This window comes from Carassius gibelio, chromosome B3, assembly GCF_023724105.1.
Source record: "Carassius gibelio isolate Cgi1373 ecotype wild population from Czech Republic chromosome B3, carGib1.2-hapl.c, whole genome shotgun sequence".
Classification (NCBI taxonomy): Eukaryota; Metazoa; Chordata; class Actinopteri; order Cypriniformes; family Cyprinidae; genus Carassius; species Carassius gibelio.
The window spans coordinates 23,917,779-23,943,197 of record NC_068398.1 but is presented as its reverse complement, the minus strand read 5'-3'; the positions used below and the strand labels follow the sequence as shown (position 1 = coordinate 23,943,197).

The 25,419-nt window shown below is 37.4% G+C and overlaps 2 protein-coding genes across 2 annotated transcripts; both read left to right on the top strand.

Moving 5' to 3' along the window:
• Window positions 1-222: 222 nt before the first annotated feature.
• Window positions 223-10,765, top strand: kat2a (K(lysine) acetyltransferase 2A). Its single transcript, XM_052552161.1, is given in 19 exon segments — window positions 223-538; window positions 2,194-2,317; window positions 3,477-3,622; window positions 3,785-3,874; window positions 4,023-4,204; window positions 4,749-4,940; window positions 5,035-5,141; window positions 5,368-5,472; window positions 5,611-5,747; window positions 6,125-6,333; window positions 6,464-6,590; window positions 7,480-7,590; window positions 7,682-7,825; window positions 8,075-8,189; window positions 8,281-8,317; window positions 8,929-8,992; window positions 9,076-9,160; window positions 9,332-9,507; window positions 9,509-10,765. Coding segments are annotated over 19 exon segments (2,388 nt in total). The 5' UTR covers window positions 223-319; the 3' UTR covers window positions 9,527-10,765.
• Window positions 10,766-13,924: 3,159 nt separating this feature from the next.
• Window positions 13,925-21,662, top strand: dhx58 (DEXH (Asp-Glu-X-His) box polypeptide 58). Its single transcript, XM_052552162.1, has 12 exons — window positions 13,925-14,026; window positions 14,744-14,917; window positions 15,039-15,243; window positions 15,889-16,079; window positions 17,068-17,181; window positions 17,281-17,413; window positions 17,499-17,684; window positions 18,618-18,865; window positions 19,034-19,345; window positions 19,433-19,623; window positions 20,402-20,495; window positions 20,633-21,662. Exons 2-12 carry the CDS (start codon window positions 14,744-14,746, stop codon window positions 20,822-20,824), a joined length of 2,040 nt encoding a protein of 679 aa, XP_052408122.1. The 5' UTR covers window positions 13,925-14,026; the 3' UTR covers window positions 20,825-21,662.
• Window positions 21,663-25,419: the final 3,757 nt, after the last annotated feature.

The following is a 25,419-nucleotide window of genomic DNA, read 5'->3' as shown; positions in this document are numbered from 1 at the left end:
CATCAGCTTACTAAAGTTTTAGCAAAATTAATTTTGGAATTTTGCTACTAAATATAAATAGGTTTAGACAAATATAAGTTTATTTAGCTTAATACAGGCTCTTTTAAAGTGATCTAGTTCGATATAAGTAGCTCGAGTGTTTAATGCCCTCCAGTGGAAAGTAATGTAACGTTTAATTTGGTAGTACTGCCTGTAACACTACATCTCCCAGCATCCTCCTGTAGTGCGCAGGCGCAGTGCAGTGGTCAGAACGCGCATCGTAAACCATCTCAAAACTTTACTGCAGCGGCGATCCTCGGAGGGGAAGTAGCCTGCTGATATGGCGGATCCGGCGGCACAGAGCTCCGCGCAGCCCCGACTTCAGCAAGCACAGTCCAGCGGCCCGACAGGATCCACCCCAAACCCCGGAGCCGCCAGCAGCGACCCGGCCCGACCAGGCCTGAGTCAGCAGCAGTGGTCCAGCCAGAAGAAAGCCCAAGTCCGCTCTTTTCCGCGGGCTAAAAAGCTGGAGAAACTCGGAGTGTTTTCCTCCTGCAAGGTAACCGAGAGCTCGGCTCGTGACATTAGCGCGAGTGCCCGGGCCTGTCATGTGTCAGTGCTTCAGGAACAGTGCAAACCTCGCGTGTTTCCTGCTACAAGTAAAATTCCACTCAGACCCATCTGTACGAATTAATAAAAGCCTAAAGATGAAAACACAAGAATATGAAAATCGCTATGGACTAAAAATGCTAAATTATTTACATTTCTAGTGAATTCCTTTCCTCAGCAGATTTTTTTATTGCAAAAATGCTGTCAAAATGGGTAGTTTAACAGATTCATATATTGTGAAATTGTTCTATGGTGGTTAAGTAAAATGTGTTTATTATGTACGTTATGTTTTTAAAACATGCATCATACATTAGTCATTTTCAATGTATCTTAAAGGGATATTTCACCCAATAATCAAAATGATGTCATTAATGACTCACCCTCATGTCATTCCAAACCAGTAAGACCTCCATTTATCTTCGGAACACAGTTGAAGATATTTTAGATTTATTCCGAGAGCTCTCAGTCCCTCCATTGAAGCTGTGTGCACGGTATACTGTCCATGTCCAGAAAGGTAAGAAAAACATCAAAGTAGTCCATGTGACATCAAAGGGTCAGTTAGAATTTTTTGAAACATTGAAAATACATTTTGGTCCAAAAATATAAAAAAACTACGACTTTATTCAGCATTGTCTTCAATTCCGGGTCTGTTGTGACAGTGTTCACTGCAGTGGAGTGATATCCGGTTGGCAAAAGAATCACTCAATGTAACCGGATCTTCTTGAACCAGTCCCCTAAATCGAACTGAATCGTTTTAAACGGTTCGCGTCGCCAATACGCATTAATCCACAAATGACTTAAGCAGTTAACTTTTTTAATGTGGCTGACATTCCCTCTGAGTTCAAACAAACCAATATCCCGGAGTAATTCATTTACTCAAACAGTACACTGACTGAACTGCTGTGAAGAGAGAACTGAAGATGAACACTGAGCCGAGCCAGATAACGAACAAAACATTGACTCTTTTTCCTATTTGTAGTGGAGATGAGTGGTACCCGGTGGGTTCTCCTGTTGTTGTAGCCCATCCGCCTCAAGGTTGTGCGTGTTGTGGCTTCACAAATGCTTTGCTGCATACCTCCGTTATAAAGAGTGGTTATTTCAGTCAAAGTTGCTCTTCTATCAGCTTGAATCAGTCGGCCCATTCTCCTCTGATCTCTAGCATCAACAAGGCATTTTCTCCCACAGGACTGCCGCATACTGGATGTTTTTCCCTTTTCACACCATTCTTTGTAAACCCCAGAAATGGTTGTGCGTGAAAATCCCAGTAACTGAGCAGATTGTGAAATACTCAGACCGGCCCGTCTGGCACCAACAACCATGCCACGCTCAAAATTTCCCATTCTGACATTTAGTTTGCAGTTCAGGAGATTGTCTTGACCAGGACCACACCCCTAAATGCATTGAAGCAACTGCCATGTGATTGATTGATTAGATAATTGCATTAATGAGAAATTGAACAGGTGTTCCTAATAATCCTTTAGGTGAGTGTATTATGGCATGCTATCATCACTGCATCATTATAAATCAGTGTTTTGGCACATGTACTGTAAATGAACCTGATGTTTAGTGTCCTCTTTAAATCACAGCTGTGTTCTCTTCTCACAGGCTAATGATGCTTGCAAATGTAATGGATGGAAAAACCCCAATCCGCCGTCAGCCGCTCGTATGGAGCTCCAGCAGCAGGCAGCCAGTCTGACGGAGGCTTGCCGGAGCTGTGGACACTCTCTGGGTAAAATTAATGCCTTTATGTTGGTGTTATATATATGTTACACTATATCAGATCCATGGCTCTGTTGCTATCATCCAAACAGTCTGCTCCGGTGTGATTTTGTGCCCAGACACTTTTTCAGTTGCCTTGCCTCTGGAAGTATTTAACTAGGGGTTTTTGAAAAGGCTTTGTTTCACAGTTATAAACCATGAACCAAACTATGAGGTGAACTCAAACGTTGCTATTATTTGAAAATCAGATGAAAAGACAAGACTATGTAGTTAATGGGTTAATGAAGCAAAGAGCTACAATCTTTCAAGCATTTTGAAAGACAATCAAATCCAAAACAACAGCTAAATGTAAAACTATTGATTTTTCGATTTTATATAAAGAACCAAAATATTTTGCATTTATTGCAAATTATGCATACAGATATTTGAGTAGTTTGAAAACGAAGGTAAAAAGAAATCATAGGTAATGTAGTTTGTCAAGTTTATCAAAACGGCACACCATTGAAAGACAACCTTATGTTATGTTATTTTAGGTTATGTAATATGTTTGTTTTTAAAGGTTTATATATTATGGTTCAAATCAGTTTCACTGTGGAGAAAATTTTGGTCCCACTTTGTTAGGTGGCCTTAACTACTATGTACTTACACTTAAATTAATAATTTAGTACAATCCACTTATTGTGTACATGCATGTTTTTACATTGAACTTATATTTTTTTAAATACCTATATGTAATTACATCTGTAATTTATTTTTGTAATTAGATTAATAATTACACTGCTGACCCAACCCATCACCTCAATAGCAGCAAAAGTGTTTTGCGATACATTATGAACACAATAAGTACATTTATTGCACTCTTTTGTATGCCTTATATAGACAGATACCTGAAAGTTTGCAGGGTTTAACACAGCAAAGTGTGAACTGTAGACATGGTCTAATTGACAGATAAGTAAATGCACAAACATAATAATAAAAAGGTAATTGAAAGCAAGTGTAGCAAGTATCACCCTAAATGGACCATTTTTACATTATGTGTTATGCAAACCAGAGTTAAGCAGCATAAAGATAACCTTTGTAGATACAGGCTTGTATACATTAACTTTGCAGTTTGCATCATATGAAGCTTTATCATTGTTGTTCACTTTGCCTTGTGTGTTTATCTATAGCGGAACATGTGTCTCATCTGGAGAACGTGTCTGAGGAGGAGATTAACCGCTTGTTGGGGATGGTGGTGGACGTGGAGAATCTCTTCATGTCTGTCCACAAAGAAGAAGACACAGACACCAAGCAAGTCTACTTTTATCTGTTCAAGGTAAACAGGCAGATGAGATCTGCTTCCTTCATATTTTATAAGTGCAGACACACCCAAGATGGGTTACTAACATGTTTTTAAAAAATTCTGAGATGTTTTTTGTTTACTTTTCAGATAAATATTTAAAATGTTGTTTTGGTGACTGTTTGTTTCTTTTCTTAGTTGCTGAGGAAGTGCATTCTGCAGATGGGGAAGCCAGTGGTGGAAGGCTCTCTCGGTAGCCCTCCCTTTGAAAAACCCAACATAGAACAAGTACGTGTGTGTGTGTGTGTGTGTTGTGTATAAGAAAGGTGGAAAAAAGCAGTCACAATCCATGCAAAATGGGTGAGAAGAAGGGTGGGACATTTGTCTTTTAATGCAGGTTATTATTGTTGTGTGTTGATCTCTCTCTCTGCTTTAGGGGGTGCTGAATTTTGTCCAGTATAAGTTCAGTCATTTGGCTTCTAAGGAGAGGCAGACCATGTATGAGCTGAGTAAGATGTTTCTGCTCTGTCTGAACTACTGGAAGCTGGAGACCCCGTCACAGTTTCGTCAGAGGGCCCAGAAAGAGGATGCGGCCGCCTACAAAGTCGATTATACTAGGTGTGTGTATTATATTGTAAATGAGTGTATGTTTGTGGATTATATGCAAATTTATTCCGTAACAACTGCTATAAGTTGCACTATAACTAGTTGTCAGAAAAAAAATTTCACTCTTGAAATGCTACATCATTTGTAAATAAATATATTTATGGTGAATTCTTTTTTTTTTTTTTTTTTATAACACAAAGCAGTCAAATTATTAAAATTAACATCATTGCTAAAGATATAATGCATTGAGTAATGGCTGCTGAAAATTCAGCTTTGCCATCATCAGAATAAATTACTTATAAAAAATAACCTACAATATTACTGTTTTTTTGTTGTAATTTTGATTATACAGAATGCAGCATTGGTGAGCATAAGGGACTTTCAAAATAATTAAAATAGTAAAATTACCCTAAATTTTTTAACAATAGTGTATATGGGGGGAGCCGGAGATTCAATCTGGGTCTACTTATAATTTATATAGATTTATTAGTGTACATTTGATGTTTATGGACCAATACAATAACAGTTAAGTTTGTTTTTGGTGTGTATGTTTCAGGTGGCTGTGTTACTGTCACGTTCCTCAGAGTAATGACAGCTTGCCCCGGTACGAGACCTGTCAGGTGTTCGGCCGCAGTCTGCTGAAATCTATCTTCACTGTCACTCGCAGACAGTTACTGGAGAAGTTCAGAGTGGAGAAAGACAAACTCCCACCAGAGAAACGCACTCTGATCCTCACACACTTCCCCAAGTAAGACACAATACCCTCTTATCAGTACACACTCCAGCACCATCACGCTCTCATAGTGTAATTAAATATATGTGTGTGTGTGTGTTTGTACTAGGTTTCTTTCCATGTTGGAAGAAGAAATCTATGGAGAGAACTCCCCCATTTGGGAAGCAGACTTCACCATGCCCGCCTCAGAGGGGACACAGCTGGGGCATCAAACAGGTGTGTGTTGACTGTTGAAGTGCTTATAAGGGGTAAGCATTTAGAGCAATTTTATAATTTCAAATCAACTTACTCAAATTAAAATGTTGTAACAAAAAATGTCTTAAAACTCTTTTCATGGCACGTATTCAGCATACTTTAAAAAATAGTGCTAACAGAACACAATAATTAATCTTCCTGTGTGATCACTAGCATTATTTTTGGACTTTTTTTTGTTCTGTTCTAGTGCTGAGTCCAGTCTCTGTGTCTGGCTCTCCTCTTAGTAAAGGCAGCAGTGGCTCTGCTCTGGGTGTTACAGGTTTGGACATGACTTGCTCTGAACCAGTAACTGGTAAGAAGATCCAGTTGCATTTACTTTGCACTGTGAACTCTGTACATTGGAATTTTGATTTGAGTACGCAATTATATATGCATCAGATTTGTGAATGATGTGTAAGAGCTTGGCAATCATTGTGATACACTGTCTCAGGAGAGAAGCGAAAGCTTCCTGAGGCACTGACTCTGGAGGATGCCAAGCGGATCCGAGTTATGGGTGACATCCCCATGGAACTGGTCAATGAAGTCATGAAGACCATTACAGACCCTGCTGCCATGCTGGGGCCAGAGGTCAGAGTTCATCACGCCCTTATGATAGATTTAAAAGTACAGTTCACCCAAAAAATACAAATATATGAACAGTTATTTAAGATGAAGAAGATTTGGTTTCTTCATCACTTGCTCACCAATGTCCGCTCACTGCATACAATCCTTTGGTGAGCAAGTTATGTAATGATACATTTCTCCAAATCTTTTCTGATAAAGAAACAAACTCATCTACATCTTGAATGGCTTGAAGAAATTTTCATGAAATATTTATTTAACCATTCCTTAAATATAGCACGAGGTTCTTATTAGAACGTCCTGTGTTTTGTGATTATACACTTAAAGGGTCTAAAAATAATCTTCTGGTTTCATGAATGGTGATTTGTTTGCTGGTTCCCCAGACTAGCCTTCTGTCAGCAAACGCAGCTCGTGACGAGACGGCTCGTCTGGAGGAGAGGAGAGGCATCATTGAGTTCCATGTGATTGGTAACTCTCTCTCTCAGAAGTCCAATAAGAAGATTCTAATGTGGCTCGTGGGCCTGCAAAATGTTTTCTCCCATCAACTTCCCCGCATGCCCAAAGAGTACATCACACGTCTTGTGTTTGACCCGTAAGTCCACAGAAACCCTTTCCTTTTTCCAGAGCTCCTGCTACTTTCCTCAAACTTTAGCTGTCAGGGATTATGTCTCGTTAGCCTCCCCTCTGCCTCTTTTGACTCTGAGTCCTCTGTGTGACCTAAGGAAGCACAAGACGTTGGCTCTGATTAAAGATGGTCGTGTGATTGGAGGGATCTGCTTCAGGATGTTCCCCACTCAGGGATTCACAGAGATTGTCTTCTGTGCGGTCACCTCAAACGAGCAGGTCAAGGTATGTAAGCACATTTGATTGAAGCTAAATGACTCTAAAAGACAGTGGTTATCAACAAGTGGTCAGCCGATATATCGGCCGATATTTAGCAATTTTCAAATATCGGCATTGGATAAGTTTTCCTACTCGGCCGATGTGTTTTTTATTTTGATGGCGCTGAGAGCGGCAGCACCTGAGCACACAGTGCTCACATTCTACCTCTTGTTAGCTGTTGTTGTTAACAGTTCTGTCTAATACGAATAGAAGTCGCTCTAATAATCAGATAGAACAGTAAAACAAAGGAATTAATATGTATACAAAAAGTATTTTTAGGATTGCTTTTATATTATTAGTAATAAAAAAGGCAAACATTATAATAATTTCTCGTTTGTTGTCATCTCCATTAAGCAAATAACCATTTATATAATTTAAACAAATCTTTGTATCACTAATAAATATTTAATTTCACAAAACTTGCAAACTTGGTTGAATCCAGCTGTGAGATCCTGTGGAGTGTTTATGTGTATCCAGCATGATTGCATGTTCTATGTGAGTGCTACCCTGACTTTAATTAAAATTTGTAAAAAAAATTATGGTCAAATATATCCATCTAGCACGTATTTACATAGAAAAGCCAATAATAAAGCAGCAGAGCTTTGTAAACAGCTCAGAGTAATCATGTCATCTCCATAAGAATGATATGATTGCCAAAACATATTTACCGGGATTTCTGTAAAGGTCCTGTTCACACACAGTCTATTTTCTCAGTAATTATAACATATTACAGTTGTGTTTATTTTGTAATTAACAACTTTCTCCCCAAAACTGCATGGCATGTATGAGTCGATGGCTTTCACTAGATTTAAAAAATAATAATTTTGTGTGTGTGTGTATGTGTGTGCATGTTCAGGGCTACGGCACACACCTGATGAATCATCTTAAGGAGTACCATATCAAGCACAGCATTCTGTACTTCCTCACCTATGCTGACGAATATGCCATCGGTTACTTCAAGAAACAGGTACAGCTCCAGCCACTTGTGTACAGACGTTTTTCAGTTTCTATTTTTCCACTGTGCAGCTTCACCTGTTGAACCCTCGTCCTGTCGGTAGGGCTTCTCCAAAGAAATTAAAGTGCCGAAGAGCCGATACCTTGGCTACATCAAAGACTATGAGGGAGCCACGCTGATGGAGTGCGAGCTCAATCCCAGAATACCCTACACTGAACTCTCACACATTATAAAGAGGCAGAAAGAGGTGAGAGGGCACAGATTCGCCCTGCTGCTAGAGAGGAATAGATTTTACTGGTTCATCCAGTGGTATTACATTGGTGTATATGGTTTTAGGAGGTTTTTTGTTTGTTTGTTTGTTTTGCTATTTTTATATATCTCAAAATATCCCAAATTGGCTGAACACATTAACACATTAAGTCAGTTTGTCTGCGAGAATGCCAAGACAGCCAGGCTAATCATAAAATGACTGTGGGTTTGTTGTCGTCTGCTGTAGATCATCAAGAAACTGATTGAGAGGAAGCAGAATCAGATCAGGAAAGTGTACCCAGGTCTCACCTGCTTTAAAGAGGGAGTGCGGCAGATTCCTGTGGAGAGTATACCAGGCATCAGTAAGTGTGCGCTCGTCTCTTAATAGCAGCTATGATGCACATACAAAATTCTTTCATTCTCATGCACTCTCTCCCTTCCTTTTTCCTTGAGGAGAGACTGGTTGGAAACCTAGTGCCAAGGAGAAGAGGTCAGAGACGAATTTATGCATATTTATTCTGAAATCTCGGACCATCTGTCTGTCTGTATTAGATCATCTTCTGATTTTACAGTGACAGCACTTGTGATGTACACTTTAAAAGACTGGGCTCAGAAGGATTTTTTTAAAGACATTAATGCTTTTATTCAGCAAGAATGCATTAAATGTACAGAAATCTTTTGTTATGTTATTAATGTCTTTACTAATTCTAATAAAAGCTCTTCTGAACTTTTTATTCATCAAATAATTCTGAAGAAATGTATTCGGTATCATCAAAAATACTAAGCAACATCGATAGTAATATAAAATGTTTCTCGAGCAGCAGATCAGCGTATTAAAATGATCTCTGACACTGACTGAAGTAATTCAGCTTTGCCATCACAGGAATAAATATAAATAAATCACAATAGAAAACTGTTATTTGTTTATACATACAGTATATACTTTTTTTGTCACCTTGTGTGTGATTATATAAAATGAGCCAGTCTTAGCAAAACAGCTGGATTATGTTGCAGTTCCTAACTAGGTTAGCAGCTGTTTTACTTGCTATTAGGGTTTCATGCACGTCATTTGTGTATCCTCTCTTTATTTTATCTCTGCAGTAAAGAGCTGAAAGATCCAGATCTGCTCTACAACATGCTAAAGAATCTACTCGCACAGATTAAAGTAAGAGGCCTGTTGTCAAGCACACATCCAGTTTAGCACATGAGCTGTGTAATATTCTCACCATCTCATCTGTGTGTGAACAGACGCATCCAGACGCCTGGCCTTTCATGGAGCCAGTGAAGAAATCCGAAGCTCCAGACTATTATGAGGTCATCCGCTTCCCCATTGGTGGGTACTAATATTATCTGCATATACAGTAATGAGATGTATTCATTTATTTTGAAGAGCCGCTGTTGAACTAGTCGAGTGAGCTAGACTGCCATATTTATCAGTAAAAGTCTATACAGTTTGTACAATAGCAGATTGCATCCAACTGAACAAACCTCTCCTCCTACTCAGACTTTAAAACGATGACGGAGCGTCTGAAGAACCGGTATTATGTGACAAAAAAGCTGTTTATCGCCGACCTGCATAGAGTGATCACCAACTGCAGAGAGTACAACCCTCCAGACAGCGAGTACTGCAAGTGTGCCAACACACTGGAGAAGTTTTTCTACTTCAAACTGAAAGAGGCCCGGGCTCATTGACAAGTAAAAGGCATCTAGCCTAGGACAAGGGACCAGTTAGTAACTATAGAGAGTGTGATCATATACACGTTTAATTTGGATGAGTGACATGCAAACTTGTCAAAAGTTGCTGCTTTTTTGTAACTTTTTTCTTGTTTATATACAGTATAGCTCTGGAACTCAAGGTTATATTGGTGTGAATGACTCTGCGGTGACAGTGCATTAAGGGAAAATGAAAACTGAAAGTGTGTTCGATGTGGACGTTAGCTTAGGCAGAAGTCACTATTAGCAATTCTGTTTTTCTGTTCCATGCGCCATTAAACAGTTGACTCATGAACAGCGCAAACTGTTGCTCTACATACAATACACAAACATTTGGTTGTGTAACAAAGTGTTATCCTGCTACATTTACTGACCCGAGATGCTTCATCCAAAGACTGAAATCATTTGGCCTCTAGTGAGGATGTCACTGCTGTGCCACCATTCTCGGTCAAAGCTGTCAAATACAGACGGTTAATCGTATACAGGACATATGAATATGAAAATATAAGGGAATGTTGTTGTTTTTCTTCTCTGTTTTTGTTTTGAGTTTCATCAATGTTTTTTATTGAAGAAAAGATGGCTCATTCCTTGACGAATAGTCCGTGTTTTTGTTCTCCTGGGAAATGACTGCTGTCCACTTGGCTGTGTCAGGTTCGTTGTGACATGCTTATCTCTTTTTGCAAACCAATATTTGTCTACTTCAAAAGCTTTCAGTGTGTCATCACCCTGGGCGTAACCATTCACCATTGTTGCATCCTTTTTTTTTACACCCATTTGGGACCAAGAACAACTATTTCCATTTCAGTCATAACTGCAAAACACTTCTGTCTGCTACTACCTAAAATACTCGTAATGCAAAACCGCACAAACATGTATTTCCAAATATGTCTGTGTTTTCTCAGAATGTTCTTTGGGCATGTTCTTTGCTAGTTTACCGTTCACACATGTAACAGGACAGCTGGTTTATTTCTCAGTCTCTTGTAATGGGCATTTACTTGAATCATGACTTTGATGAACTGCTGCAATGTTGATGTATTATCAGGGTTCTTTATTTTTGGTTTTACTTTGGGATACTGATGACCCTAATGAAGAGGACAGATGAGTGTGCTAGAAAGCCGTTGGACATGGTTACATTTGGAAGATGCATGTACATTTGTACGGTTCTATGTACTGTAATTATAATTTTTTTTAATTAAATGTTTTTTGTTTTTTGTTTTTTTTTTAAGTTTGAGTAAGTTTGGACCATTCTTACTTACAGAACTGCTTCAGCTCACCCATATTCTTAAGACATCTGGTGTGAATGTTTCTCCTGAGCTCATTCCACAGTATCTATTTGGTTGAGGTCTGGATTTGACTGGGCCACTCCAAAAGTTGGATTTTATGTCTCTGAAGCCATTCTGTAGTAGATTTACTTCAATGCTTAGGGTCGTTCGCTATCCTGCTGCATCACCCAGCTTCTTCAATGGGCCTGTTGAGGTCAGAATTCTGCAATCTCGCTAAATGTGGCATTTTCTATACTTTCTGACCTCAAGTGACACTTTCAGAGCCTTAAATGATGAGCAGTTCCCAATTATGGACACCTGTGACAGGTCAGTTGGTTTTTATTAATCAACATATGAATTAAGTAGAATCACTGAATGTACAGGTAGCCGTTTGTCTATCAAGTTATTCTACTATATATTTAGCAGGGCCGGCCCGAGGCATAAGCGAACTAAGCGGCTGCTTGGGGCCCCCTGACCACCAGGGGGCCCCCCAATCAATTTTTTTTTTTTTTTTTTTTTTTTTTTTACAATTAAATAACTTAAACAAGTGATATGAATGAATAATGAACGAATAAATTAATAATTCAAGACAAGAAAATTCTTATTTACCGACAACTGCTGCTGTGTCTGCTAGCGTTTGAGTCATGTGCAATTGCGCATAGACACCTTGCGTGCATTGACAATTCGCGCCGGCGCGCAAGTGCGCGTCACTGTAATAAATGATAAGCCATGTCACAAAAAGGATGTATCCCTCTGGTGCCGAAAAGAGAAAGAAGAAAAGGACATAAAGTTGGCTTGTCCTTGGACGTTCGAGAGTCTCAAATGTAGGGACCGTCTCTAAAGTTACATGCGATATTGGTATACACTTTTCTAACGTCAGTAGCATTTCAGGAGAATGACTTACAGTCATATATAATGCACAATTGAATATAATGTTTAATATTTATTAAAATAAACTGTAAATCATATGTAAATTATGCTACTTTTTCACATGGGCTCAAATGCAAATTTGAAGCTCAGTAGAATTTGAGGAGAAAGACTTGCAGTCACCTTTTTAAATATATATTAAAATAAATTATAAATCATTTAGGTAAAAACGAGGCCTGTTTATCACTTTCCTGTTAAAGTTTTTTTTTCTTTTTTTTCAGGTTCCCTTACGAAAATGACCCATGGTTTTATCAATAACAACACAAATCATTGTTCTTGTAGCCATGGCAACTGCAAATTAAGCATGGTTTTGTTACTTCAAATAATAATTTACAAAAAAGTATTAATATACTGAAATCTTTTTTTTTTGTTGTTGTTGCTATAAAAACAGACCTAAGCCAGCAATAGCCTTTACATTTACTTAAAATGCATTATATTAAAAAAAAAAAAAAAAAAAAACTATGAGGCAATAATTATTGGTTAATAATAACACTGTTAAAATATATAATGTAGGCAAATACAAAATAAACAATTTATGTACATGTTATTACAAATGCCTGAACAGGGAGCCAAATGCAATGTAATTGCTGCTGTTACCTTTTTGCTATAGATGACACAGCCTATATAATTTCTTCAACAAAAAACGTACATATCACAACCCTTACAAAAATAAACCATGGTTTTATCATAGTAAAACTGCTTAATTTCCTTTTGCATGATTTCTGAATGCTTGAGACTATAAAATAAATTAGTCATAATAAAGTTATAGCCAAAGGTAAATGTTGAGAGCTACAATTGTAATTACTAAATAATACAATTTATTCATTTACTATTTTATTTGATTAAAGTTCTATTTTCACAACTATAGTAGGTGTTTTTTCCCCCCCATCATCATATTTGAGGGGGGCACAACAATACAATCCTGCTGTCCCGATGTCATCAGTGACTTTGACTCCTGAAAAGCTAGCAAGGAACAGTTTTGAGGTCATTGTTTTACAATTGTCATTGTTGAATCCTAGCTGTTCTTATGTTTGCTTTCATTATTTAAGTTTTTAAAAGAAATTTCTAACATTATATTTTTTATTATATTAATGTTTGTCTATTTTGGTTTAATTTAAAAGATTGCACATTTAATGCACATTTGCATTTGGACATTTGCAAATTATTTATTTCATGTTTTGTGACAGTTTGTATTAAGAAGTTTAAGAGTAAAGTATGTTATTTAAGTATTGATTTTTATTTATTTGTTTTGTATTAATACATAACCTCACTGTATTCATTTATAATGTAACATTATATGTAACATTAGCGTGACATTTGTGTCAATAATCTTGAAGCACAGGTGACTCCGCGTGGTGGGAGGGGGGCCCCCAAATCAAATTCTGCTTAGGGCACCCAAGAGGCTCGAGCCGGCACTGATATTTAGTTTAAAAAGCCATCTAACATTTGCACTCTTCTTTTTCTAACTGCATGTTTTCTTAAAAAAATGTCCCCTAACACTAGCTTTTTCTGTTCTTTTTGTATTCTATCTACTTGTTTTCTTTTTATTTATTAGCAACACTAGTGTTTCCTATTCATTTTCTATTCTTTATTCTATTCTGAAAAAACAAAACAAAAAAAACCTTGCTACAAGTACTAGGTTAGGCTAACCGGGACTTATCACAGCACCTGCATATTATTGCTCTTTATTTAGTTTTGATTGCTTCTGTTGTCCTCCTTTGTAAGTCGCTTTGGATAAAAGCTTCTGCTAAATGATTAAATGTAAATATTTTCTTTCTTTTTTTATGCTTTCCGTTTCCACAATGTGTTCGTTTTGGTCAGAGCATGATAAACAGAAAGATTACAAGGCAGTTCATTCAGTTTTGATTTCCCAACATCACCGACTAACAAATAGGGCCCCATCAAGGTTTCTCTATTACTTTCTTCTGCCCTCGTTGCAGTTGAAGCTCTCCACTTTTACGAATCAAAATCTGTTTCAATCCACATCAAAGCTGTACCATGGGGCAAGAAAATCAATCGAAGAAAAACAAAGCTCTGATTAACAATTGACAAAAACACCTCCTTAAAAAGTTTCTTTCTTTTTTTTATTTATTATTATTCTAACAGTCCACGGATGCCTGCTGTCATTGCATTTGGCCCCTATTCTGTTGTATGTCATTGATCTCCTCTTGCCGGGCCCTTTCTCTGTTTTTGGTTTCATTTCGGTTTCTGCTCAGCAGGCTAATAAAGCGACGTCTGAGGTTCAGCTTCTCAAAGTAACACACAGACCCCTCACCACTACAGTGACAGCAGCACAGGTGAGTGAACATACTGACTGTAGTTTAAAGTCCTTTATAGTCTTTCAATACAAACCGTAAGCATAGTAGCGTTGATATTTTTAGCATGGATTATTCATTTTAAGATTGTCATTGTTTACTCACCCTCATGTTGTTCCAGTCCTGTATCAATTTCTTTGTTCTGTTGAACACAAAAGAAGATATTTTTAACAATGTTGGTAACCAAACATTTGCTAGCAGCCATAGACTTCCATAGTAATTTTCCTTACTCTGTAGGCCAATGGCTACCAGCAACTGTGTTCAAAATATCTTCTTTTGTGTTCAACAGCAAACAGAAACACAGGTTTGGAACAACTTGAGGGTGAGTAAATGACAACAAAATTGTCTTTTATGCATGAACTACTGTAGCCCTTTAACATAGATCAATGGTGAAACTACTAACATTTCCCATTAAATGCTTATAAGAAAGTTATGATAGTTGAGAAAAGATCTAAACCATTCCCTCTGGTTTGCACAATTCTTATTCTACCTGTTTCTTTCTTTATCTTCTAAATGGCACTGGATGAGTTCATTCATTATCGCATTACACTGTTAAATCTGTAATGATCAGTGCCTGATGTAGGAAATTCATTTTAGTCAAACCATTTTAGTATGTGGGGTGACAAAACTGATGTGTTTCATGAATACTGATCATAGCTCTCTTTATTGTACCTTCTTCTTCTGTCTGTTTGAGTGTAGATGGACTGCGATCTTAGACCGTACCAGGAGGAGGTGGTGCAGGCAGCACTCAGAGGAGAGAACAGCATCATCTGGCTGCCCACCGGTGGAGGAAAAACCCGTGCTGCGGTTTACATCACTAAGAAACACCTGGAGACCACAGCCAATGCCAAAGTAGCAGTGCTCGTCAACAAGGTAAAGCCAGATTAGTGCTTTAGCTCTCTGAGTCCGTGCATAACCTTTTTAACTTTACTATCACTCTTATTGTATTTAAGATTTGCACAGAGTATTCATATCCATTGTCCATTGTTCTCAGGTGCATCTAGTAGACCAGCACTTTGCAAAAGAATTCAAGCCTTATCTTGGGAGTACATACAGCATAACAGCCGTCAGTGGGGACAGTAATGAGAAAGACTTGTTTGGGTGTCTAGTCAAGGCCTCGGACCTGGTCATCTGCACAGCTCAGATCTTGGAGAACGCCCTGATCAACATGGAGGAAGAAAAACACGTGGAGCTGACTGGTAACAGATGATTCTGTATAACACGCCATGATATATAATGCCTTACAACAGTTTTACACGTAGTGCATGTAAACTTTTTCAAGTATTAGAACAATTCCCATGTTTTATTGTTGTGAGAGCTATTATAAGACTAAGAGACTTCGCTACTGCATATACATTCACCTTCTTGATTGTATTTAACAATTATAACCACAATAATCTGTTGAATTGGTATTCAAACCAATGTAAACACCTTTTGATGATCTCATTTGACCTCATGATCTCATCTCTATTATTTACTATTTTTAATTATTAACCAAAAATTATAAATTTATCAGTATCTACTAACCACGTAGCACAAACTAAAGTGACAGCCTAATTCAGGCTAAATCTGCAACTTGTTAACTGTTAAATGCTAAACGCTGGTAAATGGCAAAATGACACAAATCATGATTTAAAACCATTTTTGTGATGAAAATCTTACATAAAAGGATTAAAAATAAAACAGCTTACTATTTAATAGGATTTTCTAAGGTATAAAATATTTTGAAGATTAAGCACTTTCTTGCACTGACTACTTGATTTAACTGATTTTGTAAAAGTTTTGGTTTGAAAACATGATGACCTATTAAGTTTAGACAGTGCCCTTCATTTGTCTCTTTTCAGACTTTACCCTCCTGATAATAGACGAATGTCACCATACACAAAAGGAGAGTGTCTATAATAAGATAATGGGCCGCTATGTTGAAAAGAAAGTGAGAAAAGAAGGGAAACTTCCTCAGATTTTGGGTCTCACAGCATCACCTGGTACAGGAGGAAATAAGCAACTGGATAAAGCTGTTGAACATGTACTGCAGGTGTGTTTACATGTACACATAAAGACTAAAACTTAAAAAAACATTAAATAAAATGTAAAAATCATGCAAGAACTGAAATTCAATTCAAGTCATGTTTTCCACATTCACAACAAAAATTTAAAGGGACAGTTCACCCCAAAATTAAAATTCTGTAATTTCTTTTTGCCGTTCCAAACCTGTAAGACCTTCATTCATCTTCAGAACACAAATGAATATATTATTGATGAAATCCGAGAGCTTTCTGACCCTGCATAGTCATCGAGGGTACTACCACAGTCAAGGCACAGAAAGATAGTAAGGACATCGATAAAATATCCATGTGACATCAGTGGTTTGCCCGTTATGTTATGAACCTGCGAGAATACTTTCTTGTGCATGAAGAAAAGAAAAATAATGACTTTATTCAACAATTTCTTCTCTTCTGTGTCAGTCTTCAGCACCCATTCACAGCAGTACCACGACGCAGGAGCCGGCGTTCTGACGAAGAACCTGGATGGGCTGCACCTTGTTTACAAGCATGCGTCGTGGTACTGTCATGAACACGCATCGAAGTCTGACATGGAAGTTGTTCAACAAAGTCATTATTTTTGTTTTCTTCATGCACAAAAAGTATTCTCCTAGCTTCATATAATTACAGTTGAACCACTGATATCACATGACATTTTTTATCGATGTCCTTACTACTACTGGGCCTTGAGCTTGGTAGTTGCGTGTCCGTCTATGGAGGGTCAAAGAGCTCTAAGATTCCTTAAAAAATATCTGAATTTGTGTTCTGAAGATGTACGAAGGTCTTACGGTTTTGGAAAAGCATGAGGTTGAATTAATAGCGGAATTTTCTTTTTTTTTTTTTTGGTGAACTATCCCTTTAATACCAGATACCTTACTCATAATGGACAATAATGCAAATACAAACATCAAGTCAACTGAAAACTAATTTATTTTGTGCTGTGAACTATTGAAAGAATCTCTTTTCCTCTCCCATTCTCAGATCTGTGCCAATCTGGATTCAGTAATTGTGTCCACCAAGAATTTTACTCCAGTGCTGCAGAAAGTCGTTCCCAGACCCAAAAAGCAATATGATATTGTTGAAAAAAGAGCTCTGGTACTAACTTCTTTGTGTCTGAGTCATAATGTGATTGTACTGTACAACTGCTTTAACATTCAAGACCAATATGTGTGTATGTTTGTTTGTGTGCAACAGGATCCATTTGGTGACCACTTGAAGGCCATGATGTGGACGATTCATGAGTTTATGCCTTCAACGGTGAGCCGCAGCCTGCGAGAGATGGGCACCCAGGAATATGAAGCTGATGTGGTGGAACTAGAAAAAGCAGGTTAATGTCACTACAACTTCTTAGTTGTATATTCTCAATCTCCTGCAAAAACATGACTTGATTTGATGGTGTGTTTGTTTGTCAGGTGTAAAGAACGAGAACAGACTGATTTCTCAGTGTGCTTTGCACCTGCGGCAATACAACGACGCTCTTCTCATTAATGACACCGTTCGCATGGTGGACGCCTTCCGGGGGCTAGACGAGTTCTACAACTCCAGGAAAACCAGATTGCTGGATGAAACAGATATCTTTCTCCAGGACCTTTTTGATGGTGTGGATTGTTTATTGTGCTGTTGACTACTGTGATGTTCGGTGAAAGGATAGTTATCCCCTCATCATTTACTGACCGCGGTGTTGCTACAAACTCATTTTACTTATTTTTACACACACACATACACATACAAATAATAATAATAACACAAATGGATGTATTTTGCATGCTATTTTTCCATACAGTCAAAGATATTATTTAAGGGGTTGTCAAGTTTCAAAAAGGACAAAAATATATTGGCATCATAGCAGTTATGGGCCAGTGATACTCTTTTTTGTATTTTATCAGTCAGTATTAAATATATATCTGCTAATATAATAATAAATATATTTACTTGTACCTGATCATATTGTTAAATTTAGATTCCCTTTCCGTCATCTCACACAATTACTTAAAGTTAAGTAAACATAATAATTTAATTACACTGTTAATCTAAGTTCAAAATGATTGACATTTTTATGCTGTACTTTATCCTTTTGTGATGTTACATTAATGTCGGATTTAATATCATTGACTTTGGTTTTTTTAGATTTCATTTTTAATTTATTTAGACTAAATAGTATAGAATTGTGATAGAATGTATTGGTTATAGCCAACATTTTATTAGCAGTGCAAAAAAGCTTCATTAATGTAGTCCACTTGATTTGTGTTGTAGTCTTTTAAAGTCATACGAAAAATGTATTTAATTTACATTTTTTGTTTTGTTTTCGTGGGAAACACTTCATTGTTTCCCACGAATTTGCATATTGCATTGCATATTCATTGATAATTTTGCTTTCTGCTGAAATCTCAGTTTTGTTCCTGCATATTTAGATAACTGTCCCTTTATCTGTGGTCTATGATGCTGTCTTTGTTATTAGCATTCGGGCTGATAATATCTCAACCATTCACTCAGATGATGACAAAAACTTCTGCTCTTCTGTTTCTGCTCAGTGAACAGTGTGGAGCTTCAACGGCTGGCATCAGATGCCCTCTATGAAAACCCCAGACTGGCCCAGTTGCAACGCACATTGCAGCAAGAGTTTAATAATGAAAACTCTCGCGCTATCCTCTTCTCAAAGACCCGCAGGGGCACCCATTGTCTGTTAGACTGGGTGAACTCCAACCCTGAGCTGCAGAGGGTCAACATCAGAGCTGGCATTCTCACTGGAGCGGGTACAGGTGCAAATCACATGACCCAGGTACTTCAACACAAGAAAACGGCTCAAATGGTTTCCCTAAGAAGCATTTGTCAGTCATGTTTACTTGAAGAAAAACATCCAATATACAGTATTTACAGGAGGAAGTTTAGTTACAGTATGAATTTCTCTGCTTCCTATTTATGTCTGCTTTTATGTGTTTGTTCTTAGAATGAACAGAAGGAAACCATAACACGTTTTCGAACGGGAATCCTCAACCTCCTCATCTCCACAAGTGTAGCTGAGGAAGGACTTGATATTCCAGAATGCAACTTAGTTGTACGTTACGGGCTGTTGACCAATGAGATCGCTCAGCAGCAGGCCAGTGGGCGGGCTCGAGCTGTGAACAGCGTCTACTCAGTGGTGGCGGAAGAAGGTGGGCGTGAAATGCGCAGGGAACTTACCAATGAGTATCTAGAAGATCTTACCGCAAGAGCTATTGACCAAGTGCAGCAAATGAGTCCCAGGGAGTTCAGACTCAAGGTTTGCAATTCCCGTCAAATAATAGAAAAGCTTGAAGTATTCCGATTTCAAATTCCTAAAAACCTTGTGTCTCTTTATTCCCGTCAGATATCTGAGCTGCAACAAATCGCTGTTATGATTCGAATGGAGGCCGAGAGGAAAAAGCATGAGAGGAAGCAGCACTATAGTCCTGGCCAGGTTCAGTTTCAATGCAGAGAATGCTTCTTGCCTGTCTGCAGTGGAGAAGATTTAAGGACAATAGAAAATACTCACCATGTCAACATCAACCCTGAGTTTGAGTGAGTTATTCCTGAGTACATGACCGTCAGGACCAAATAGACATTAAACCATTCGGAAAAATGAATGAAATACACTACACTATCATTCAAAAGTTGTTTTAATGATTTCGAAAGAAGTCTCTTGTGCTCACCAAAACTGTATTTATTAGAAAAATACATCATAAAGGCAAGAATATTGTGAAATATTAACATTTAAAATGACAGTTTCTATTTAAATATTTTTAAAATGTCATTTATTACTGAATTGTCAGCTTTACTCCAGTCTTCAGTGTCACATGATCCTCCAGAAATCATTCTGATATGCTGATGGTTATCAACGTTGAAAACAGTTTTTGTGGAAACGGTGATAAATGTATTGTTTCAGGATTTATTGCTGAATAGAAAGTTCAAAAGAAAAGCATTTATTTGAAATAGTAAAGATCTTTAGAATGTTACAATATGTTTCTATCACTTTGAAACATCTTCTTGCATTTTTGCATCCTTGCTGAACAGTGTATTAAACGTATAATTTCTTACTTACTCTCCCCAAAATTTTGAACAGTGGTGACATTTATGGTTTATTCTTAGAGCCACTTTATTACTCTAGGGCAACTTTAGTAAAACTTTTGGCAAAAACATTCTATCACACATACTTCATGTCTTACTCAAGATATAATACATTAATCATGTACAAAAACTAAATATTCTTGCAAAAAGGGTTTGTTCGATAGCTTATGGGATAGAAAATGATCCCTTCCATGATCATAAACAAACATGTCTGTATTGGTGTATTTCATAGGAGGCACTATAGAGCAGGTGGGCAGGTCGTTCTGGAGAAGAGCTTTGAAGATTGGGAGCCTGGACGGGTTATCAGCTGCAGGAACTGTGGAAAGGTACCGACTGTGTTAGTTTACGCACGTAGATCACATGTTGCATTATACAGTAAATGTATCCCACCAAACACAGGAAGAAGTCCTCCTTAAGAATACTGATCGACTGTTCTTCATTCCTCCGTCTCTCTCTTTCTCAGGAATGGGGAATGGAGATTAAGTACAGGAGGGTGGCAATACTCCCCTGCTTGAAAATAAAGAGCTTTTCCTTGAAGACTCCTGAAGGCAAATCCACTCCCAAGAAGTGGAAGAATGTTGAGTTCCAGGTGAAAGAGTTCGACTTTCTTGCGGACATGAGCAGCCAATTCCCTGACCTAGACTTAGACGAATGACCATTTAAACTCAGGCAAAACAGTGTAACATTTTTCTACTTGCTGGTGGTACAGCAAGGGGCCATTGATTGCTGTTAGTCGCAAACTACTTAGCATTATTTAAATATGAAATGATCCTTCCTGATTATGCTGATTAGTCATCATGGTTGTTCGTGGATGTTGGGGGAAGTAGATGTTTTTGTGGTTGTTTGTGAGTGTCAAAAAACAGCTGGGAATCTCCATATAATAGAGCTGTTTGTGCTCAGATATAGTAGTTTTAAATTGTAGTGTTTTCTTAGTAGTTACAGGCATGTAAGAGTTCTGTTTCACATGAGAAAGATATGTGTGTGTTGGTGTGTGTGCTAAATGTTTTGACTGTATATTTATTTATAACAATTTAATAGATTTTTTGTTTTTTTTCTGGTGTTCATCTCTGGGATCAGGACTGTGCTGCTCTTTGGTTATTAATTACGGTTGACATTACTGTGCAATATTTCTCTAAATGCACCCGAAGCTCTTAATAGTAATCTAAACACTTTTAGATTGCTTGAACATTTACATGTATTCATTTGACAGATGCTTTTAATCTAAGTGACTTACAAATGAGTACAAATATGAACACGCTTCATGTGAGCCTTCATTTACAGACTGGTTACAGGTTTGTTTATAGCACTTACTGTAAGTATGTTTCTCACAAAAAAAAAAAAAAATTGTATACCGTATGTCTTTTAAAAGTCTGACCATTTTACATTTATGCATTACCACATGAGAGTCTTTATATCACATCTAGAATGTATTATATATTGTATATGTTTTTTTTAATTATTATTATTATGTAATAAAACAATCATGCACTGCATTTGGTGTATTTTCATCCTTATAATTGCTATAGAAGTGGATACTTACTGCTATAAACATGTGTGTTAGAAAAGACTAGAGTCATAGATTTAGATGAGGAAAAAGAAAGAAAAGTTTAAGATAAGCTCTTCTATTTCAAAAGTTTCTCCGATTGTTTTTTGATACCGGGCAATAAAGCTCATTCATTCATTCATTCGATAGTATTTAGCGTCATCCACGAGATGGCGCCACGCACTCTTGCTTTTCCTATTAGTTGTTGTTGTCGGTTTCTCATGGTTGATTAGTTCTTATTTGCTAATGTGTTTTACCTCGTTTAAACACTCTTTGGTTGGTCGTAGGTTTTAGTTCCTGTGCTGTAAGTCAAACCTGTAAGTTGAGAAGAAAGGAAGTGACGCCTGTCTTTATAAAGTCAGTAGTCTATTATGTCAACAGTTCATCTTCCATAGCCATTGTGTTCTTTCAGTCTGCTCATGGATTCAAAACTAGATGCACAGGAGGACATTAGCACAGGTGTTTTTTTTTTTTTTTAATAAAACCTCAGGGTCACAACCATTAATGGTGTTTTATATATATATATATATATATATATATATATATATATATATATATATATATATATATATATATGTGTGTACAGTATATGTAATCAAATGTGCAATCAGCAAAAAAAAAAAACTGCCTCTCTGGGTTATTTTACTTAGTAAACAAGTATCTGCAAATTTGATGGTGAGCAAACTTTGACCATATATTCATGTATTAATGTAATGTTGAATATAATCAAAGCAAAAAAGAGCCAGAGCCATAGGCCTGGGGTTGACATAAAGGGACGTGTTGTGCCAGTGTGGTTTTGCATGGATCAGTGCCTCAGCAATGCCCACAGCACACATTTAAACACACATACACACAGTGCCTGCAGAACAAATCACACACACATACACATGCTGCTCATTTACACAGACTTTAACAAGGACGTTCAAAGTCAAAGCTGAAATTCTGTCAGACAGACAGGAAAAGCTGAATCACAGACATACCTTTAACTCAGTTCACTACTTACACAGGCTTTACATAGCATATTGATTTTCTCAACATGTCTATGTTTTTAATTTTCTGTGATGAAATCACTTGTGCATGACTTACACTTCAGTGGTTAGAGCAAATCTTAGGTCTGTATCAGCTCTGTGGTTCGTCACTGACTAGTGTGATCCATATACAACTGAACTTAAAAAAAAAAAAAAAAAAAAAAAAAAACATTTTTAAAACCAAGCAGAGTATTCCGTGTTTGTGGGTCTTTATTGGGGTTTTCTATGTCTACTGTATATTTTTTTTTTGCCATTATTAAGATCGGGGTTGGATCAGGAACGGTCCTCAAGCTGGGATTCGAACTCGGACCCCCTCAATGTAACCATCATTTATAAGTCAGCATACTTGCCCCTAGGCTATCAGCGCTGACATTGTCGTGTTGTTTATACCAAGATCAGCGTCCACACCAACAGACGATAACAATGTTACAATTTGGATTGGCTGAATTTTGAAAGAGATGGTGCGTTCAGGTCACTTTGGTTGGAGCAAGATGACAATGCACCCTTTTTTTTTCGCTATCATGGCTAAATAACTGCTCATTATCCTGCTTGTTACAGCAAACAAATGGACATTATTATGTGAGAAGAAAGCATAGTATACTCTGTGTAGGTATACATATTGTTGACAGGGACAACTGTCCAATATACTGTACAGTTTAGTGTACAATAACATCTGACAAGATGAGGAGAGATCACAGCTTAACCACAGATTTTATGAGGGGCTATAGTGAAAGACCCTAAATAGAGTCTAGCAACAGCTATGGGTCAGAAATATAGTCAGCCCTACAGCTCGGACATAAGCGCACATGACACAGATATTGTTGGTGTGTGTTGAGCTCTGGACTGGCTTTATCAGACAGGATTCATCATGTCAGCAGGGTTCATACAGTAGGTGTGTTTAAGGCTGTTTGTGTAAGTCTCTCTCCCCTGTGTGTGTGTGTGTGTGTGTGTGTGTGTGTGTTCATAGAGACCCAGGTGCAAAAGAGATGATGAAGGAATGGAGATGGATGAATGGACTCCTCAAAGGAGGCAAAACAAATATTCCCCTCTCTGTTAGTCTAAAATGACTCAGCACACATACAGAGACTGAGACATTCCTCTTAGTCCAACAAAAACTTTATAATCGAAACCAAATGTTATGAAAGCTCCTTCCCAATGGATGGTTATGGTCACTTCAAAAAATTCATTAAAATAACTTTGAATGTAAATACGGACTTGTCTCGTAAAGTAAATCTATATTTCCGAAAATCCTCATTCGGTCGTAGCTAAACATGGTTTTTAATTGCTCGTGCTTAAATGCAAAAGCTGACCAATTCAGAAACATATGCTTTCCTTTTTGTGTCCAGCTTGTAAACCCATTTTTTTCAGTCCATATATAACCATCTGACCACACTAACAACACGTTGAACCTGGATATAGTTTATTACATAGAACACAATGAGGGACTGAGGTGGATTAATTAAAGGAATAGCTCCCCCAAAAATGCAAATGATTACGTATACCTTAATGTTGTTCCAAACCCTTATTCTGTTTTTATTTTATTCACTCTTAAAATGAGAATTTTGAAAAAATGTTAACGTCTTTTTTCAGACCATAGTGTTCTTTGAAGATCCTAAAAGAACAACATAAAGTGGTTCATAAGACTCACACGCTTCCAGTCTTTTGAAGCCAAACTGAAATTTAGGTTTGTATTCACTAATGTTCTTCTGTTCTAATGAGCTCTTAACTCAAGAAACGTTGTAACAGGATCATCACTCTTGATTTATGATATGGTGAAGAAACTTTAGCATCTATAGAACCTTTCTGTTGTCCAAAAGGCTTTTATAGTAGAAAAAGGTTCAACAGATAATACAGTTTTTCTTCACACTGAGAGAAAAAAAAAATGGTTCATACCATTCACTGAAAGGTTCTTTCCATTTCAAAGTCCATTCCATTTGGAACCCTGTTTATTTTTAGGTGAGTTGAACTTGAATGAACTGACACATTGAGAACCAGATACTTTGTTTTTTAAAGCCCAGACTCAATGATTCATTCATTTTTTGGGGATTAAAAATAGATATGTTTTTTATATATATATAGCTTTACTTTATTCATAATGCTTTACTGAGCCAAAACATTTTATTTTTCTTGAACATAACTCCCTGAGTTAACAGATTGAGAGATTACCACTGCATAATGACTTATACTGTATATTTCAGACTAATTCTCAGACAGAGTCATCACATGACTTCAGAAGACTTAGAATGTGCATATGGACTTTTTTGTGTGTTTTTGTCCCTTTTGTAGGTGCTATGAACCATAAAGTGTGCAATTCCTCATTCTGTGCTCTACATAATAAAAGGTACAGTAGCACGAGGGCGAATCAGTAATGACAGAATTATTTTTGAGCTGGCTATTCCTTAAGAAGGCAAGGAAAAGAAAAACTCGAGCCATCACTCATCAACGTGTGGTGTGTGTCTGTCATTATCGGCACAGTCACACTGTCTATCCATCTTTGCTTCAGTCTTTCTGTCTGTCTTTCCATCCCCTCCTCCTCCTTTTGTCCATCTCTCTCAGGCTTGCATGAAAAACACCCTGTCAGTCTTGTTTTCTTTTATTCTCCCCATTCTTTAGTTAATAGGCTCCTATTTTCTCGTCTAAGAGTCTGTGTATTAATGATCAGGTAGACTGGGCTGTTTT

Coding starts and splice junctions, on each gene's coding strand:
- dhx58 (XM_052552162.1), top strand. CDS start 14,744: ATGGACTGCGATCTTAGACCGTACCAGGAGGAGGTGGTGCAGGCAGCA. Junction 17,182..17,280: donor TTGTTGAAAAAAGAGCTCTG/GTACTAACTTCT, acceptor TGTGTGCAACAG/GATCCATTTGGTGACCACTT. Junction 20,496..20,632: donor GCTGCAGGAACTGTGGAAAG/GTACCGACTGTG, acceptor TCTCTTTCTCAG/GAATGGGGAATGGAGATTAA.